The sequence below is a fragment of the Ranitomeya variabilis genome, chromosome 1 (genome assembly GCF_051348905.1).
Source record: "Ranitomeya variabilis isolate aRanVar5 chromosome 1, aRanVar5.hap1, whole genome shotgun sequence".
NCBI lineage: Eukaryota > Metazoa > Chordata > Amphibia > Anura > Dendrobatidae > Ranitomeya > Ranitomeya variabilis.
The window spans coordinates 244099187-244119814 of NC_135232.1; the positions used below are offsets into that span (position 1 = coordinate 244099187).

At 43.8% G+C, this 20628-nt stretch overlaps 1 protein-coding gene across 2 annotated transcripts in view; it reads left to right on the forward strand.

Annotated features, from left to right (window-relative positions):
* ADGRD1 (adhesion G protein-coupled receptor D1) overlaps positions 1–20628 on the forward strand; it is a 1174499-nt gene that overhangs the window by 69471 nt on the left and 1084400 nt on the right. For both annotated transcript variants that reach the window (XM_077293307.1, XM_077293306.1), the window contains exon 3: positions 20021–20137. In XM_077293307.1, coding sequence (XP_077149422.1) covers positions 20021–20137 — 117 coding nt within the window. The remainder of the gene's footprint in view (positions 1–20020; positions 20138–20628) is intronic.

The following is a 20628-nucleotide window of genomic DNA, read 5'->3' on the forward strand; positions in this document are numbered from 1 at the left end:
AGCAGTGGTCTGGCCAGTGGAGGACTAGTGGAAGGAGGGACCGCAGACAGGCTTCAAAGGCCTAACATAAAAAAATGGGCTGGCTGTAGGCACTTTATAATTGGTTCCAGGGGTACACGGGCAGCAGTGGTCTGGCCAGTGGAGGACTAGTGGAAGGAGGGACCGCAGACAGGCTTCAAAGGCCTAACATAAAAAAATGGGCTGGCTGTAGGCACTTTATAATTGGTTCCAGGGGTACACGGGCAGCAGTGGTCTGGCCAGTGGAGGACTAGTGGAAGGAGGGACCGCAGACAGGCTTCAAAGGCCTAACATAAAAAAATGGGCTGGCTGTAGGCACTTTATAATTGGTTCCAGGGGTACACGGGCAGCAGTGGTCTGGTCAGTGGAGGACTAGTGGAAGGAGGGACCGCAGACAGGCTTCAAAGGCCTAACATAAAAAAATGGGCTGGCTGTAGGCACTTTATAATTGGTTCCAGGGGTACACGGGCAGCAGTGGTCTGGCCAGTGGAGGACTAGTGGAAGGAGGGACCGCAGACAGGCTTCAAAGGCCTAACATAAAAAAATGGGCTGGCTGTAGGCACTTTATAATTGGTTCCAGGGGTACACGGGCAGCAGTGGTCTGGCCAGTGGAGGACTAGTGGAAGGAGGGACCGCAGACAGGCTTCAAAGGCCTAACATAAAAAAATGGGCTGGCTGTAGGCACTTTATAATTGGTTCCAGGGGTACACGGGCAGCAGTGGTCTGGCCAGTGGAGGACTAGTGGAAGGAGGGACCGCAGACAGGCTTCAAAGGCCTAACATAAAAAAATGGGCTGGCTGTAGGCACTTTATAATTGGTTCCAGGGGTACACGGGCAGCAGTGGTCTGGCCAGTGGAGGACTAGTGGAAGGAGGGACCGCAGACAGGCTTCAAAGGCCTAACATAAAAAAATGGGCTGGCTGTAGGCACTTTATAATTGGTTCCAGGGGTACACGGGCAGCAGTGGTCTGGCCAGTGGAGGACTAGTGGAAGGAGGGACCGCAGACAGGCTTCAAAGGCCTAACATAAAAAAATGGGCTGGCTGTAGGCACTTTATAATTGGTTCCAGGGGTACACGGGCAGCAGTGGTCTGGCCAGTGGAGGACTAGTGGAAGGAGGGACCGCAGACAGGCTTCAAAGGCCTAACATAAGAAAATGGGCTGGCTGTAGGCACTTTATAATTGGTTCCAGGGGTACACGGGCAGCAGTGGTCTGGCCAGTGGAGGACTAGTGGAAGGAGGGACCGCAGACAGGCTTCAAAGGCCTAACATAAAAAAATGGGCTGGCTGTAGGCACTTTATAATTGGTTCCAGGGGTACACGGGCAGCAGTGGTCTGGCCAGTGGAGGACTAGTGGAAGGAGGGACCGCAGACAGGCTTCAAAGGCCTAACATAAAAAAATGGGCTGGCTGTAGGCACTTTATAATTGGTTCCAGGGGTACACGGGCAGCAGTGGTCTGGCCAGTGGAGGACTAGTGGAAGGAGGGACCGCAGACAGGCTTCAAAGGCCTAACATAAAAAAATGGGCTGGCTGTAGGCACTTTATAATTGGTTCCAGGGGTACACGGGCAGCAGTGGTCTGGCCAGTGGAGGACTAGTGGAAGGAGGGACCGCAGACAGGCTTCAAAGGCCTAACATAAAAAAATGGGCTGGCTGTAGGCACTTTATAATTGGTTCCAGGGGTACACGGGCAGCAGTGGTCTGGCCAGTGGAGGACTAGTGGAAGGAGGGACCGCAGACAGGCTTCAAAGGCCTAACATAAAAAAATGGGCTGGCTGTAGGCACTTTATAATTGGTTCCAGGGGTACACGGGCAGCAGTGGTCTGGCCAGTGGAGGACTAGTGGAAGGAGGGACCGCAGACAGGCTTCAAAGGCCTAACATAAAAAAATGGGCTGGCTGTAGGCACTTTATAATTGGTTCCAGGGGTACACGGGCAGCAGTGGTCTGGCCAGTGGAGGACTAGTGGAAGGAGGGACCGCAGACAGGCTTCAAAGGCCTAACATAAAAAAATGGGCTGGCTGTAGGCACTTTATAATTGGTTCCAGGGGTACACGGGCAGCAGTGGTCTGGCCAGTGGAGGACTAGTGGAAGGAGGGACCGCAGACAGGCTTCAAAGGCCTAACATAAAAAAATGGGCTGGCTGTAGGCACTTTATAATTGGTTCCAGGGGTACACGGGCAGCAGTGGTCTGGCCAGTGGAGGACTAGTGGAAGGAGGGACCGCAGACAGGCTTCAAAGGCCTAACATAAAAAAATGGGCTGGCTGTAGGCACTTTATAATTGGTTCCAGGGGTACACGGGCAGCAGTGGTCTGGCCAGTGGAGGACTAGTGGAAGGAGGGACCGCAGACAGGCTTCAAAGGCCTAAAATAACAAACAATAGGCTCATGGCAGTTTTACAGCGGTTACATGGATACACGGGCAGCTTGGTGGTGAGTGGAGGAGTAGTGCAAGGAGTGTCTGTCCCAGTACTCCCAAAATATAAATAGATGTTAATGTCTCGCAAAACAACCAAAACAAAAAAAAAGGTGGCATACTTAGGTACAGGGGTGGGCTCATCTGCTGAGTTTCTGACATAGTAATTTGGCAGTAACTATTTAATGGTGCCAATATAGGACACAGACACAGACTACTTTAAGTTGCATCATAGATGTCTACAAATTTGTATTGTCAGTGCCAGACATTGAATGATGTCAGCGAATAGACTAAAGATTGGTGGAGCTGTGCGACATAATTTTGCATGTGGTAGAGCACATTTTGAGCTGGGGTACGGGGGGAACTCTCTAGAGGCCGGCGGGACCGCCCCAGGGCCCCTCATGTTACAACGGTGTGTCTGACGTTGGGTGCGCACCACCACCGCCAGAGACACTACATTGTACTATGAGGGACCCAGTAGCAATGCCGTCAACCAAAAGCGAGCACACCCACCTCTTCAGACAAACAGCAGTCTCACGGGTGCTTGCGCCAAGTCGCGATACCACGGCCCCGTGTGGGGAGTTTGGCCATTTAGGGAGGTGTAAACATGTCGTATGCTGTACAATCAGCTGCAGCAAATTAGACATTAGAAAAGTAATTCACAGGCAAGAGCCTTTCATAGGAAAGCTAGGTGTCGGCCGGGCAAGGTGGGGCAAAAGATTTCGAAATCCAGTTGTGGTTCATTTTAATGAATGTTAGATCGTCAACATTTTGGGTAGCCAGACGAGTCCTTTTTTCGGTTAATATTGAACCTGCAGCACTGAATACTCTTTCTGATAGGACACTTGCTGCCGGGCAAGCAAGCTCCTGCAATGCATATTCTGCCAATTCTGGCCAGGTGTCTAATTTGGAGGCCCAGTAATCAAATGGGAATGACGGTTGAGGGAGAACATCGATAAGGGATGAAAAATAGTTAGTAACCATACTGGACAAATGTTGTCTCCTGTCACTTTCAATTGATGCAGCAGTACCTGTCCTGTCTGCGGTCATAGCAAAATCACTCCACAACCTGGTCAGAAAACCCCTCTGTCCAACGCCACTTCTGATGTGTGCACCCCTAACACTCCTAGTCTGCTGCCCCCTGGAGCTCGTGTGAGAACGATCACGTGCGCTGTGTGCTGGGAATGCCTGAAGCAAACGGTCAACAAGAGTTGATTGTTTGGTTGCTAATATTAGTTCCAAGTTCTCATGTGGCATAATATTTTGCAATTTGCCTTTATAGCGTGGATCAAGGAGGCAGGCCAACCAGTAATCGTCATCGTTCATCATTTTCGTAATGCGTGTGTCCCTTTTTAGGATACGTAAGGCATAATCCGCCATGTGGGCCAAAGTTCCAGTTGTCAAATCTCCGGTTGTGATTGGTTGAGGGGCAGTTGCAGGCAAATCTACGTCACTTGTGTCCCTCAAAAAACCAGAACCCGGCCGTGACACGCAACCAATTTCCTGTGCCCCCGGGAAAGGTTCGGCATTAAAAATATACTCATCCCCATCATCCTCCTCGTCCTCCACCTCCTCTTCGCCCGCTACCTCGTCCTGTACACTGCCCTGACCAGACAATGGCTGACTGTCATCAAGGCTTTCCTCTTCCTCTGGTGCAGACGCCTGCTCCTTTATGTGCGTCAAACTTTGCATCAGCAGACGCATTAGGGGGATGCTCATGCTTATTACGGCGTTGTCTGCACTAACCAGCCGTGTGCATTCCTCAAAACACTGAAGGACTTGACACATGTCTTGTATCTTAGACCACTGCACACCTGACAACTCCATGTCTGCCATCCTACTGCCTGCCCGTGTATCCTCCCACAAATAAATAACAGCACGCCTCTGTTCGCACAGTCTCTGAAGCATGTGCAGTGTTGAGTTCCACCTTGTTGCAACGTCTATGATTAGGCGATGCTGGGGAAGGTTCAAAGACCGCTGATAGGTCTGCATACGGCTGGCGTGTACAGGCGAACGTCGGATATGTGAGCAAAGTGCACGCACTTTGAGGAGCAGGTCGGAGAACCCAGGATAAGTTTTCAATAAGCACTGCACCACCAGGTTTAAGGTGTGAGCCAGGCAAGGAATGTGTTTCAGTTGGGAAAGGGAGATGGCAGCCATGAAATTCCTTCCGTTATCACTCACTACCTTGCCTGCCTCAAGATCTACTGTGCCCAGCCACGACTGCGTTTCTTGTTGCAAGAACTCGGACAGAACTTCCGCGGTGTGTCTGTTGTCGCCCAAGCACTTCATAGCCAATACAGCCTGCTGACGCTTGGCAGTAGCTGGCCCATAATGGGACAACTGGTGTGCAACAGTGTCATCTGCCGATGGAGTGGTTGGCAGACTGCGTTCTGTGGAAGAGCTGTAGCTTCTGCAGGAGGACGAGGAGGAGGAGGAGGAGGGGGTGCGAACGCCTACAGCCAACTGTTTCCTAGACCGTGGGCTAGGCACAACTGTCCCTAAATTGATGTCGCCTGTGGACCCTGCATCCACCACATTCACCCAGTGTGCCGTGATGGACACATAACGTCCCTGGCCATGCCTACTGGTCCATGCATCTGTAGTCAGGTGCACCTTTGTACTCACAGATTGCCTGAGTGCATGGACGATGCGCTGTTTAACATGCTGGTGCAGGGCTGGGATGGCTTTTCTGGAAAAAAAGTGTCGACTGGGTAGCTCGTATCGTGGTTCAGCGTACTCCATCAGGGCTTTGAAAGCTTCGCTTTCAACTAACCGGTAGGGCATCATCTCTAACGAGATTAGTCTAGCTATGTGGGCGTTAAAACACTGTGTACGCGGATGCGAGGATAAGTACTTCCTTTTTCTAACCAGAGTCTCATGTAGGGTGAGCTGGACTGGAGAGCTGGAGATCGTGGAACTTTCGGGTGTGCCGGTGTACATGGCAGACTGAGAGACGGTATTGTTTCCGCCGGTGCCCTAGATGCAATATTTCCTCCTACAAAACTGGTGATTCCCTGACCCTGACTGCTTTTGGCTGGCAAAGAAACCTGCACAGATACTGCCGGTGGTGCGGAAAATGGTGGCCTTACAGTGACGGAAGGGATGTTGCGTTGCTGACTAGCTTCATTGGCCGAGGGTGCTACAACCTTGAGGGACGTTTGGTAGTTAGTCCAGGCTTGAAAATGCATGGTGGTTAAGTGTCTATGCATGCAACTAGTATTTAGACTTTTCAGATTCTGACCTCTGCTTAAGCTAGTTGAACATTTTTGACAGATGACTTTGCGCTGATCAGTTGGATGTTGTTTAAAAAAATGCCAGACTGCACTCTTCCTAGACTCGGATCCCTTTTCAGGGATTGCAGACTGAGCTTTAACCGGATGGCAACGCTGTGCTCCAACAGGTTTTGGCTTTGACACGCGTTTTGGGCCAGATACGGGCCCGGCAGATGGAACCTGTTGCGATGTTGATGCCTGCTGCGGCCCCTCCTCCACCTCCGCTTCTGAACTACTGCCGCCTGCACCCTGTTCCCCCAATGGCTGCCAATCGGGGTCAATAACTGGGTCATCTATTACCTCCTCTTCGAGCTCGTGTGCAACTTCGTCTGTGTCACTGTGTCGGTCGGTGGTATAGCGTTCGTGGTGGGGCAACATAGTCTCATCAGGGTCTGATTGTGGATCTGTACCCTGAGAGGGCAATGTGGTGGTCTGAGTCAAAGGAGCAGCATAGTACTCTGGCTGTGGCTGTGCATCAGTGCACTCCATGTCAGAATATACTTGTAATGGGCATGGCCTGTTAAATGTTTCACTTTCTAAGCCAGGGACGGTATGTGTAAAGAGCTCCATGGAGTGACCCGTTGTGTCGCCTGCTGCATCCTTCTCTCTTGTTGTAGTTTTTGCTGAGGAGGACAAGGAAGCGACTTGTCCCTGACCGTGAACATCCACAAGCGACGCGCTGCTTTTACATTTACCAGTTTCGGAAGAGGAGGCAAAAGAGCTAGAGGCTGAGTCTGCAATGTAAGCCAAAACTTGCTGTTGCTGCTCCGCCTTTAAAAGCGGTTTTCCTACTCCCAGAAAAGAGAGCGTTCGAGGCCTTGTGTAGCCTGACGACGAAACTGGCTCCACAGCTCCAGACTTAGGTGGAATATTTTTATCCCCACGACCACCTGATGCTCCACTACCACTACCATCATTACCAGCTGACAATGAACGCCCACGACGACCTCTTGCACCAGACTTCCTCATTGTTTTAAAATCTTAACCAAAGTAACTTTATTTGTTGCTGTCAAACAACTTACACGGTGAGCTATAACTTCAGTATGATTTCAATATCCCTTAACAGGTTGGTGAGACCACAAGGAAAATCAGGCACAATGTTACACACTCTGTTTTCTGTGGCACAAAATCACAGAGATGACACACACGCAGGACTGTCACTCAAGCACTAATGTCAATATTAATCTCCCACCTAATTTATTTATTTTTTTTTCTCAGGGAGACTTTAGAAACCAAATAATATTAAAAAAAAATAAAAATAAATAGGCTTTCTATGGCCCACTGAATGAGAGAGAGAGAGGTGGCACACCCAGGAGTCAAGACTGGCGCACAAGCTGAAAGGGCAATATTACTCTCCCACTGTTTTTTTAAGTTTTTTTTTTATTTCAGGGACACTTTAGAAACCAAATAATATTAAAAAAATAAAAAATAAAAATAGGCTTTCTATAGCCCACTGAATGAGAGAGAGAGAGGTGGCACACCCAGGAGTCAAGACTGGCACACAAGCTGAAAGGGCAATATTACTCTCCCACTGTTTTTTTATGTATTTTTTGTTTTTTAAGGGAGACTTTAGAAACCCAATAATATTTAAAAAAATAAATAAATAGGCTTTCTATGGCCCACTGAATGAGAGGGAGAGAGGTGGCACACCCAGGAGTCAAGCCTGGCACACAAGCTGAAAGGGCAATATTACTCTCCCACTGTTTTTTTATGTATTTTTTGTTTTTTAAGGGAGACTTTAGAAACCCAATAATATTTAAAAAAATAAATAAATAGGCTTTCTATGGCCCACTGAATGAGAGGGAGAGAGGTGGCACACCCAGGAGTCAAGACTGGCACACAAGCTGAAAGGGCAATATTACTCTCCCACTGTTTTTTTATGTTTTTTTTGTTTTTTAAGGGAGACTTTAGAAAACCAATAATATTTAAAAAAATAAATAAATAGGCTTTCTATGGCCCACTGAATGAGAGGGAGAGAGGTGGCACACCCAGGAGTCAAGACTGGCACACAAGCTGAAAGGGCAATATTACTCTCCCACTGTTTTTTTAGGTATTTTTTTTTTTTTCAGGGAGACTTTAGAAACCAAATAATATTAAAAAACCAAAAAAAAAAATAGCCTTTCTATGGCCCACTGAATGAGAGAGAGAGGTGGCACACCCAGGAGTCAAGACTGGCACACAAGCTGAAAGGGCAATATTACTCTCCCACTGTTTTTTTATGTATTTTTTGTTTTTTAAGGGAGACTTTAGAAACCCAATAATATTTAAAAAAAAAAAATAAATAGGCTTTCTATGGCCCACTGAATGAGAGGGAGAGAGGTGGCACACCCAGGAGTCAAGACTGGCACACAAGCTGAAAGGGCAATATTACTCTCCCACTGTTTTTTTATGTATTTTTTGTTTTTTAAGGGAGACTTTAGAAACCCAATAATACTTAAAAAAAAAATAAATAGGCTTTCTATGGCCCACTGAATGAGAGGGAGAGAGGTGGCACACCCAGGAGTCAAGCCTGGCACACAAGCTGAAAGGGCAATATTACTCTCCCACTGTTTTTTTATGTATTTTTTGTTTTTTAAGGGAGACTTTAGAAACCCAATAATATTTAAAAAAAAAAATAAATAGGCTTTCTATGGCCCACTGAATGAGAGGGAGAGAGGTGGCACACCCAGGAGTCAAGACTGGCACACAAGCTGAAAGGGCAATATTACTCTCCCACTGTTTTTTTATGTATTTTTTGTTTTTTAAGGGAGACTTTAGAAACCCAATAATATTTAAAAAAAAAATAAATAGGCTTTCTATGGCCCACTGAATGAGAGGGAGAGAGGTGGCACACCCAGGAGTCAAGACTGGCACACAAGCTGAAAGGGCAATATTACTCTCCCACTGTTTTTTTATGTATTTTTTGTTTTTTAAGGGAGACTTTAGAAACCCAATAATATTTAAAAAAAAAATAAATAGGCTTTCTATGGCCCACTGAATGAGAGGGAGAGAGGTGGCACACCCAGGAGTCAAGCCTGGCACACAAGCTGAAAGGGCAATATTACTCTCCCACTGTTTTTTTATGTTTTTTTTTTTTTTCAGGGAGACTTTAGAAACCAAATAATATTAAAAAAACCAAAAAAAAAAATAGCCTTTCTATGGCCCACTGAATGAGAGAGAGAGGTGGCACACCCAGGAGTCAAGCCTGGCACACAAGCTGAAAGGGCAATATTACTCTCCCACTGTTTTTTTATGTATTTTTTGTTTTTTAAGGGAGACTTTAGAAACCCAATAATATTTAAAAAAAAAAATAAATAGGCTTTCTATGGCCCACTGAATGAGAGGGAGAGAGGTGGCACACCCAGGAGTCAAGACTGGCACACAAGCTGAAAGGGCAATATTACTCTCCCACTGTTTTTTTAGGTATTTTTTTTTTTTTCAGGGAGACTTTAGAAACCAAATAATATTAAAAAAAAAAAAAAAAAATAGGCTTTCTATAGCCCACTGAATGAGAGATAGCACACACAGCAGTGGCACACAAGCCCTGACTGAGGCCAATATTTTTCTCCCACTGATTGATGTAGTGTTTTTGTGTTGAGGTAGAATTTAGAACACAAATCACGGAAAAAATAAATAGGCTTTCTATGGCCCACTCAGTGAGAGATGGCACACACAGGGATGGCACTGTAGCAGAAATGCAAATCTTAATCTCCCACAAAAAAAAAACAAAAAAAAAACAGGGACTGTCCTACAATTACTATCTCCCTGCAGTAATCTAAGCCAGGTATGGCAGGCAGCAATAGGAGTGGACTGATGCACAAATTAAATAAAAAGTGTGGACAAACAAAAAAGATAGCTGTGCAGAAAGGAAGGAACAAGAGGATATGTGCTTTGAAAAAAGCAGTTGGTTTCCACAGTGGCGTACACACAGCAATACAGCTATCACGGAGCCTTCTAGGGCAGCCCAATGAGCTACAGCGCTGAGGGGAAAAAAAAAAAAAATAGCTTCCACAGTCCCTGCACACCGAAGGTGGTGTTGGACAGTGGAAATCGCTGCAGCACAAGCGGTTTGGTGGTTAGTGGACCCTGCCTAACGCTCTCCCTGCTTCTGACGAAGCGGCAGCAACCTGTCCCTAAGCTCAGATCAGCAGCAGTAAGATGGCGGTCGGCGGGAACGCCCCTTTATAGCCCCTGTGATGCCGCAGACAGCAAGCCAATCACTGCAATGCCCTTCTCTAAGATGGTGGGGACCAGGATCTATGTCATCACGCTGCCCACACTCTGCGTTCACCTTCATTGGCTGAGAAATGGCGCTTTTCGCGTCATTGAAACGCGACTTTGGCGCGAAAGTCGCGTACCGCATGGCCGACAAGCACAGGGGTCGGATCGGGTTTCATGAGACGCCGACTTAGCCAAAAGTCGGCGACTTTTGAAAATGATCGACCCGTTTCGCTCAACCCTATTCATCACTATTTGTCATATAAGTCAACGGGTTCTGTTAAGAGTTGTCTTGCAGACTGAACCTGCACAGTATGCTAGTTCCTGTTCAGAAGTCATTACATCTACATGTGAAAATTTCCCTGCCATTATTTTACATATTTTTTATTCAACTTTGAAGAGGCCAGAATGAGAAGTTGCAGTCGAATAATTATGTTTCTGTCAAAAGCAACAGTTTCACAGATTGTCGATGCCATAATTTGATTTTTTTCCCACTCACAAGTACAAAGTCAATCACACCAATACACAGTTGTGGCCAAAAGTATTGACACCCCTGCAATTCTGTCAGATAATACTCAGTTTCTTCCTGAAAATGATTGCAAACACAAATTCTTTGGTATTATTATCTTCATTTAATTTGTCTTAAATGAAAAAACACAAAAGAGAATGAAGCAAAAAGCAAAACATTGATCATTTCACAAAAAACTCCAAAAATGGGCCAGACAAAAGTATTGGCACCCTCAGCCTAATACTTGGTTGCACAACCTTTAGCCAAAATAACTGCGACCAACCACTTCCGGTAACCATCAATGAGTTTCTTACAATGCTCTGCTGGAATTTTAGACCATTCTTCTTTGGCAAACTGCTCCAGGTCCCTGATATTTGAAGGGTGCCTTCTCCAAACTGCCATTTTTAGATCTCTCCACAGGTGTTCTATGGGATTCAGGTCTGGACTCATTGCTGGCCACCTTAGAAGTCTCCAGTGCTTTCTCTCAGAAAATGTAAGTATAAGGCTGGGGTCACACATGCGTGTTTTACGTACGTAAGAGCGCATAAACTACGTCCGTAAAACTCGCATTACATACGGCACAATGCTTCTCAATGGGGCTGCTCCTATTAGCCGTATATTACGGTTCAGTATTATACGGCTTTCTACGGCCGTACAAAATCGCAGCATGCTGCGTTTGTCAGCGTACTGTGCAAATAATACGCCAATGAAAGTCTATGGGGGCGAGAAAAATACGGATTCCACACGGACCAGCAGTGTGACTTGCGAGAAATACGCAGCGCTGTTAGTGAAAAGTCGGAAATTCAATTGCCGGCTTTTTCCTTCTCCTGCACAAACCCGACAGGATATGAGACATGGTTTACATACAGTAAACCATCTCATATCCCCATTTTTTTTGCATATTCCACACTACTAATGTTAGTAGTGTGTATGTGCAAAATTTCAGCGCTGTAGCTGCTGAAATAAAGGGTTAAATGGCGGAAAAAATTGGCGTGGGCTCCCGCGCAATTTTCTCCGCCAGAGTGGTAAAGCCAGTGACTGAGGGCAGATATTAATAGCCAGGAGAGGGTCCATGGTTATTGGCCCCCCCGTGGCTACAAACATCTGCCCCCAGCCACCCCAGAAAAGGCACATCTGGAAGATGCGCCTATTCTGGCACTTGGCCACTCTCTTCCCACTCCCTGTAGCTGTGGGATATGGGGTAATGAAGGGTTAATGCCACCTTGCTATTGGAAGGTGACATTAAGCCAGATTAATAATGGAGAGGCGTCAATTATGTCACCTATCCATTATTAATCCAATTGTAGGAAAGGGTTAAAAAACACACACACACACACATGATTAAAAAGGATTTTAATGAAATAAACACAGCGGTTGTTGTAATAATTTATTGTTCTCGCAATCCATTTGCAAACCCTCGCTTGGCAAAATAATAAACGCACAAAATACATACCTTCTGATGTCAGATCACGTCCAACGATGTAATCCATCTGAAGGGGTTAACTAATATTACAGGCAGGAGCCCTGCTAAATGCAGCGGTGCTCCGTGCCTGTAATCCCCAGCGAATGAATGAAATGTAGGTCATTGACCTACATTTCCTTCAGTCGCGGTGATGCGCCCCCTGGTGGATGTCCTCATATGACCTGGAGCGTGGGAAAAAGTTCCCAGGCTGCAGTTCATGAGAACATCCACCAGAGGGCGCCTCACCGCGACTGAATGTAAGTATAGATCACTGCTTTCCTTTCAGCACCCGGGGATTACAGGCACGAGCGAGTGGTTTATCGCAGCTCTGCCTGTAATATTAGTTAACCCCTTCATATGGATTACTTCGTGGGACATGATCTGACATCAGAAGGTATGTATCTTGTGCGTTTATTATTTTGCCAAGCGAGGGTTTGCAAATGGATTGCGAGAACAATAAATTATTACAACAACCGCTGTGTTTATTTCATTAAAATCCTTTTTAATCATGTGTGTGTGTGTGTTTTTTAACCCTTTCCTACAATTGGATTAATAATGGATAGGTGACATAATTGACGCCTCTCCATTATTAATCTGGCTTAATGTCACCTTCCAATAGCAAGGTGGCATTAACCCTTCATTACCCCATATCCCACCGCTACAGGGAGTGGGAAGAGAGTGGCCAAGTGCCAGAATAGGTGCATCTTCCAGATGTGCCTTTTCTGGGGTGGCTGGGGGCAGATGTTTTTAGCCACGGGGGGGCCAATAACCATGGACCCTCTCCTGGCTATTAATATCTGCCCTCAGTCACTGGCTTTACCATTCTGGCGGAGAAAATTGCGCGGGAGCCCACGCCAATTTTTTCCGCCATTTAACCCTTTATTTCAGCAGCTACAGCGCTGAAATTTTGCACATACACACTACTGACATTAGTAGTGTGGAATATGCAAAAAAAATGGGGATATGAGATGGTTTACTGTATGTAACCATGTCTCATATCCTGTCGGGTTTGTGCAGGAGAAATGCAAAGCCGGCAATTGAATTACCGGCTTTTCACAGATATCGCGCTGAATGAAATCTAAATACAGAATATATATATATATGTGTCTCAATGACATATATATATATATATATATATATATATACTGTATATATGTTTTAATGAACATTTGAGCACATAAATCCATTAGATGTCGGTTTTGCAAGCCTGCGCGAAAATCTCGCAGTACGGATGCCATACGGATTACATACGGAGGATGCCATGCGCAAAATACGCTGACACACCCTGACTACGGATCAATATTTTGGGAACATTTCTCCATATTACGGCCGTAGTACGGACGTATAATACGTGGCGTATTGTCTTACGCCATGTGTGACCCCAGCCTAAGGGGTGCACCCCTGTATCAATAGCGAAGCAGGGTGCAAAACCTAGTCTGTAAAAAACTTGAGAGAATACAGAAGAGAAAAGACTAGACTAATAATGGCATGCACACCCATGGATAGTACAAAAAATCAAAACAATTTTATTTACACCTAAAAAATACCACAAACACAATAAAACCATTTAAAAAGAGGCCTGAATACAGGACCAATAACTCTCGCCCCTATGTGCAAAATACATGATACAGCATAACCATAGTATAAACTATCATTACCAATCAGGATCAAATGATGTACTTGGTTATAGGCATATAGATATATAATGTCCCCTGTTCTTGGGTCTGATGTCTCAAACGGCGCAAAGATATGCTGACATAATGTAATACATTGCACAAAAAGACCTCAATGTACAAAAAAACTTCCAAATTTTATTGAAAAATAATCCAAAACTATAAAAAGCAGTCAAGATGGAAATGGTACCAATATGAAGGCACCCCAGACCAGAGGTAAGTTTATCACAACATTAAATCCCACCGCCGCATATATTCAATTGTCATTAGGGTAAAAAAGTCTCTCGCCCAACGGCATAGTAGAGTATAGCCCCCCAAATACATCACAACAATTGCGGCACGATAGGAATACACTAAACATAGTAATCACGTTTACATTACCTCTGGTCCGATGGTGCCACGGCCATAAGGGAAAAGTTGCCCCTATGAAAACAAATGTTTATGGAGAACGCCAGATTAGAGGCACACTAGTAGGCAAAGCAGGAGGTTGTCGATGCCCAGATGAATAATCAAAATGTGATAAACACACCCCTGTCCTGGCCCGAGGCCAGGATAAACATCCCACAACCCCATTAAGGGATGAGTATAAGGATGGCCATACTCATAGACAAGATAAAAGACGTCGCCTCGGGCCAGGACAGGGGTGTGTTTATCACGTTTTGATTATTCATCTGGGCATCGACAACCTCCTGCTTTGCCTACTAGTGTGCCTCTAATCTGGCGTCCTCCATAAACATTTGTTTTCATAGGGGCAACTTTTCCCTTATTTCCCCCTCCCGTAGGTTGGTATTACCCAAATGTTATTTGTATCACCTGTTGGCGGTAATTTACACTTGCAGGGATGGTATGCTATACTGTATATATGGCAGCTATAGTATATAACTCAATGGGTCTGCCTCTGCCATTATCCATTTCCCTTCTTTGCCCCTTCTATAGAATCTTTTAATGAAGGCTGATGGGGTTATTGTTTACTCTATCTGGGGTCCTTGCCTTTGTTCTCTCATATCAACATCTCATGATACTTGATTGCTCCACAACAGGCCATAGTTGTATCTTTTTATCTGCTCTACGTTTGTCCTTGCACACTGTATCATGCTTGCTATCCAGGTACGTCTGTGTCTGACTTTCGTTCTCCTTATACACAGCGTTCATTATCTGTGTTTCATTTGGCGCATGCGCGGTTTGCTCCCCCTAGTGTTGCCGTCTTGCATGTGCATTTGCACCATGACGACGGCATACACTTCCTGGCTATAGCCACTTCTGGTCCGTTCCATGCAGCGGCTGCGACTGGCCTACCTAGACACATCTGCACACCGGTCTGTATTTATCTCATTTGTCTTATTGGTATATTAACCTCAGAAATTACTTACGGTCTCACTTCCCCTGACGAAGCTGCAGCTGCAGCGATACGCGTGGGGCTTTTGCCTCACCCCCTACCGTGTCTCTTGTTTTCTCTGGGTTCACCCACGGTATTTCTCAGCAACGGTGCTATGCCCTTCATTTCTATGCTTGTTTGACCTATTTAGCTTCACCCTTGAGCGCATGGTCTTTGATTGGCAGCGCACCCTTCAAATGATTACAGGTGGCTTGCTCTCTATATTTGGTTGGGACTTAGGTATACAGCCTAAGCATGCATTAAGGCAGAAATACCTGTGCTATTACTATTTGGGCATTGAGCATGCTAATATAACACTATAAATCAGTACATTTAGCATTTGGGGTCTCTGGTTGACAGCGCGCCCTTGAAATGATTGCGGGTGACCTGCTTTATATTTGGTTGGGACCTAGGTATACAGCCTAAGCATATATTGTGTTAAGAATACCGGTGTTATTTTTATTTGGGCATTGGGCATGCTAATATAACATTGCAAATCGGTATGCTTAGCATATGGGGTCATTATAATATTCATATATGATCACAGTGTATTGTATGCTTTTATTCGATTTCTCCGCTTTGCATGTATTACATTATGTCAGCATATCTTTGCGCCGTTTGAGACATCAGACCCAAGAACAGGGGACATTATATATCTATATGCCTATAACCAAGTACATCATCTGATCCTGATTGGTAGTGATAATCACTGGGGAACACAATTTTTTAAGAGTTAGGTCAGACAACTGTTCTTAATTAATTTTTGGATGCTGAATCCAGAAATTATCTCAGTTTTTCTCTATCACGTCAAGTTTTTGAACTATAGGATTTTTGTCTTCTCAAAACTATGTAAACTACTGTACCTAAAAAGTGTTTTGTTTTTTTTAAATAGTACAAATATGAACAAAAAATGAAATATATAAGAAATAGGCATGACAAAGTAGTGACTACTCTTACAAGTTGCCACGTAGCTCTATATGAGTCGAATTGTAATCAGATAACAAGTCTTATTACAGATATCAGTGCAATTGTGCTTCTCTGGCAGGTAAGTTGTGTAGGAAAAACTTGACGTGCTAGAAGAAAACTGACTACATTTTTGGAATCAGCATGCCAATTTTAGTATAAATCAGCTCAAAAACCTAACTCAACAGAAATTTTTTTTCAAATTGTTCCCAATTTATACTATGGTTATGCTGTATCATGCATTTTGCACATAGGGGTGAGAGTTATTGGTCCTGTATTCAGGCCTCTTTTTAAATGGTTTTATTGTGCTTGTGTTTTTTTTGAGGTGTAAATAAAATTGTTTTGATTTTTTGTACTATCCATGGGTGTACATGCCATTATTGGTCTAGTCTTTTCTCTTCTGTATTCTCTCTAGTACTTTCTCTCAAACCATTTTCTAGTGCTTTTTGAAGTGTGTTTTGGGTCATTGTCCTGCTGGAAGACCCATGACCTCTGAGGGAGATCCAGCTTTCTCACACTGGGCCCTACATTATGCTGCAAAATTTGTTGGTAGTCTTTAGACTTCATAATGCCATGCACACGGTCAAGCAGTCCAGTGCCAGAGGCAGCAAAGCAACCCCAAAACATCAGGGAACCTCAGCCATGTTTGACTGTAGGGACCGTGTTCTTTTCTTTGAATGCCTCTTTTTTTCTCCTGTAATCTTTATGTTGATGCCTTTGCCCAAAAAGCTCTACTTTTGTCTCATCTGACCAGAGAACATTCTTCCAAAACGTTTTAGGCTTTTTCAGGTAAGTTTTGGCAAACTCCAGCCTGGCTTTTTTATGTCTCGGGGTAAGAAGTGGGGTCTTCCTGGGTCTCCTACCATACAGTCCCTTTTCAATCAGACGCCGACGGATAGTACGGGTTGACACTGTTGTACCCTCCGACTGCAGGGCAACTTGAACTTGTTTGGATGTTAGTCGAGGTTCTTTATCCAACATCCGCACAATCTTGCGTTGAAATCTCTTGTCAATTTTTCTTTTCCGTCCACATCTAGGGAGGTTAGCCACAGTGCCATGGGCTCTAAACTTCTTGATGACACTGCTCACGGTAGACACAGGAACAATCAGGTCTTTGGAGATGGACTTGTAGCCTTGAGATTGCTCATGCTTCCTCACAATTTGGTTTCTCAAGTCCTCAGACAGTTCTTTGGTCTTCTTTCTTTTCTCCATGCTCAATGTGGTACACACAAGGACACAGGACAGAGGTTGAGTCAGCTTTAATCCATGCTAACTGGCTGCAAGTGTGATTTAGTTATTGCCAACACCTGTTAGGTGCCACAGGTAAGTTACAGGTGCTGTTAATTACACAAATTAGAGAAGCATCACATGATTTTTCGAACAGTGCCAATACTTTTGTCCACCCCCTTTTTTATGTTTGGTGTGGAATTATATCCAATTTGGCTTTAGTACAATTCTTTTTGTGTTTTTTCATTTAAGACAAATTAAATGAAGATAATAATACCAAATAATTTGTGTTTGCAATCATTTTCAAGAAGAAACTGAGTATTATCTGACAGAATTGCAGGGGTGTCAATACTTTTGGCCACAACTGTAATATGTACATTCAGTACATGGAATATTTTTAAAAACAGTTATAATTTACAAAACTTTTTGGAAATTCGAGTCTAAGGCCCCAATTCTTTAAGACTGGTGTTCCATATGTTAGTCTTAATGAGGAAATTAGATGTGTTGAATTCTGTAAGAGGAAAACGCCACTTACTGAATGTAACCAGTTGTGTGCACCTCTGTGTGCTTCAGCAGAAATGTTACTCTCGTCTAAACTGGAGTAAAGTAACTTTTCTGGGGTAATAAACACTGCTACTTATTTATGACACTGACAAGCGGTAATAGCCACATCCCATCTTACTGCAGCTCCTCCCCAGCTCCGTTTATTTTGGCATTACTGCCCGAAACCTTTGAAAACGCCCAACATTTCAAATTTTTAGAACTGCTCAAAGTGTTTTAAGCCAGTTTTCTGGTGTTTAGCACTTTGAATCAGGGCCTAAGTCCTAGAATATCTGAAAATGGTTAATATGATATGTACAATGCAACATTCAGTTCTAGTAAACTGGTCTATGTTGACCTTGGCATTATATGCAAGAGATGACACAATTGCAAAAGGGAAGAGACAAAATCAAGTCAAAGATAAAGATCAAATAAATAAATCGTAAATTTATGACAGATACCAATAAGTGCAAATCATAACATTACAAAAATATCTTAAAATGAAAATGGAAATAAAATTGAAAAAACTGGAATATCCATGAAGTCATAAAAAAATTGAAACCTAAGATGTATTTTATTTCTCGAAAGATATGTCAATGTGCAAATTAAGACATATGACACCAGGATGAGAGAAAGAGAAACGTAGATCCACTTCAGCAAGGTCATCAATTACCAAGACGATTTTTATTTCGGCTACAACAAACAAACTTAAGGAGAAAACAGAATGTACGGGGCCATAAAATAGATTTTCTAATATTACCTCCCAAAATCTAATAAGTAAAAGGACATTCGATAGTGATCATTTTTGTTCTTTTTGTTTTGAACATCTACTTCACCCTTACTTTAGATAAACATGCACACGTGTTTTGTAATTTTGTTGTTAAAAGGGATATCTGGGACTTTGTAAAAAGAAAAAAAAAGTGCCTAAGCACTGATAGGCAGTTAGTTGCTAACAACCTGTCTGTTGTGCTCAGCGATGTTAGTCAGCTGCTTGTGCTAACGTCATGTCAACAGAGCGGTGACTTTTTTTTTTGCTCTGACCTGTTGACAGGCCAGAATTGGTGAAGTCATGCTGATTGACAGCTAGCACCTAGCTGCCTAACCGGCGGGAGCTGACTGTCAATCAGCTTGACATAGGCAGTCACACCCCGTCCACAGAACACCCAAGAAGAAGAGCTGCGATCAGTTGCGGTCAGTGGTCAGTGATCGCTCTGTGCTGGTGTTGGGTACAACAGGCAGGTAGTTGTCTCTATCTTAACTAACTGCCTGATTTTTTTTTACTATGTGGTAAAAAACTAAGTCAATGACCACCCCTTTATTTGATGACCCAATCTGTTCTTTTATTATCTGATATATGATGGCACTATTATACAATATGTGATTAATGTGTTTTACTATTGAAATCCTAAAATAAGCAATAATTTTGAACAAAAAAAATCTTCATTTAAAGCACAAGCAATCAAAAATATTTTTTTACTACAGAAACAGTTAAAGAAAACCTGTTACCATGAAAATGCCATCCGATCTGCAGGCACCATGTTATAGAGAAGGGGGGAGCTGAGCAGGTTGATATATACTGCAGATTTGTGAGAAAATATTCAGCTCTTTCTGGGATTTTCGGTCCAGTGGGCGGTCCTATCAGTGACTGACAGCTATCTCTGTATGCACAATTATGCAAAGCAAGAACAATGCACGCTGGGAAGTGAGAGTAAAGAAAGTTCCATCTCAAATAGTGCTGGCAGAATGCTGCCTACTCAAAAAAGGTAAAGAAAAAGAGAAAAGGCTCTCCAAATGTATTATCCTCAATATAAGACAAATGATTGTATATGGTCACCTGCCTGGGTTGTGACCTGTCACAACTCCGTACTTGTAACAATGAAAGGCAGCTTCTCCGACCGCTGTCCCACTCACCAATGGGAAAAAACACATTCAAACCAAACTAGAAAAGAGCGGTAATTCCCGGGAAGTGCCACAGTGTGAAGACAGTGGTGTATGTTCTCTGGATCTTTATTCACTCATACAATGCGTTTCGCTGTCGGGTTGACCGATACCTGATGGAGGCAACCTGACTCGAAACGCGTTGTGTGAATCAGTAAAGACCCAAAGAACTTACACCCTTGCCTTCACTCTGTGCCAGTGCCCGGGAAATATGCTCTTTTTCCTACTTGGTTTGAATACTCAAATAAAGTGGATGGCAAGAAACAGAGCACGATTTTATGGGACTGCGAATTCCTACTTTTCTACAGGCATTGTATGAAAGGACAGAAACACTTCAAACATGATCAGCTAAATGTATCCGCATGACTTGGTACAATGCACTTTGTCTGAAATCTGGTTTCTGATTTCTTTGACTTTTTCCCTTCTTCTCAGGCTTTCAGGTTTTGAAGTCGGCATCACACTATTGGCCCTTGGAAGTGGTAAATGGGATCCATGAATTACCTAGAGCGAATGACAACAGGAGAGGTTCTCGTAATGAAAGCGATAAAAGTATGTATAATCACAGGGCAGCTATTTTTCTTTTTTTATATGCAGATATCAAATCACATGAAGCCAAACTCATTGTTCAGGTTTTTTACATTGTGTCTTACTCTACTGATGTTTTTATTATAAAGACGATAATGAAGCCTTTCAATCTCATCATACTGCAACGCAGGATTTAGAGCCAAGACCACGTCATGAAAGTCACATTGACAATGATGCCATTTTTATATGGAATTACAAGTCAAGAAGCGTTCAACTGATGTAGATTGATCTTTCAGACAACCAAATTTAATGCATGCTTTCACCTAGTCTGGAAATAAAGTTCTATTAAGATCTTATTTTCAGGCCAACCATGTGGAAGAAGTTCTTATAAATGTAATTGTGAGCCAACTGGTCCATTACAAAAGCTATTCCATGTGCCAACGTTAAGAATAGTTTATCTAATATAATCCAACCTATATGTTGCTATAATGATGGAGTAGAACGGTTAAAGGGAA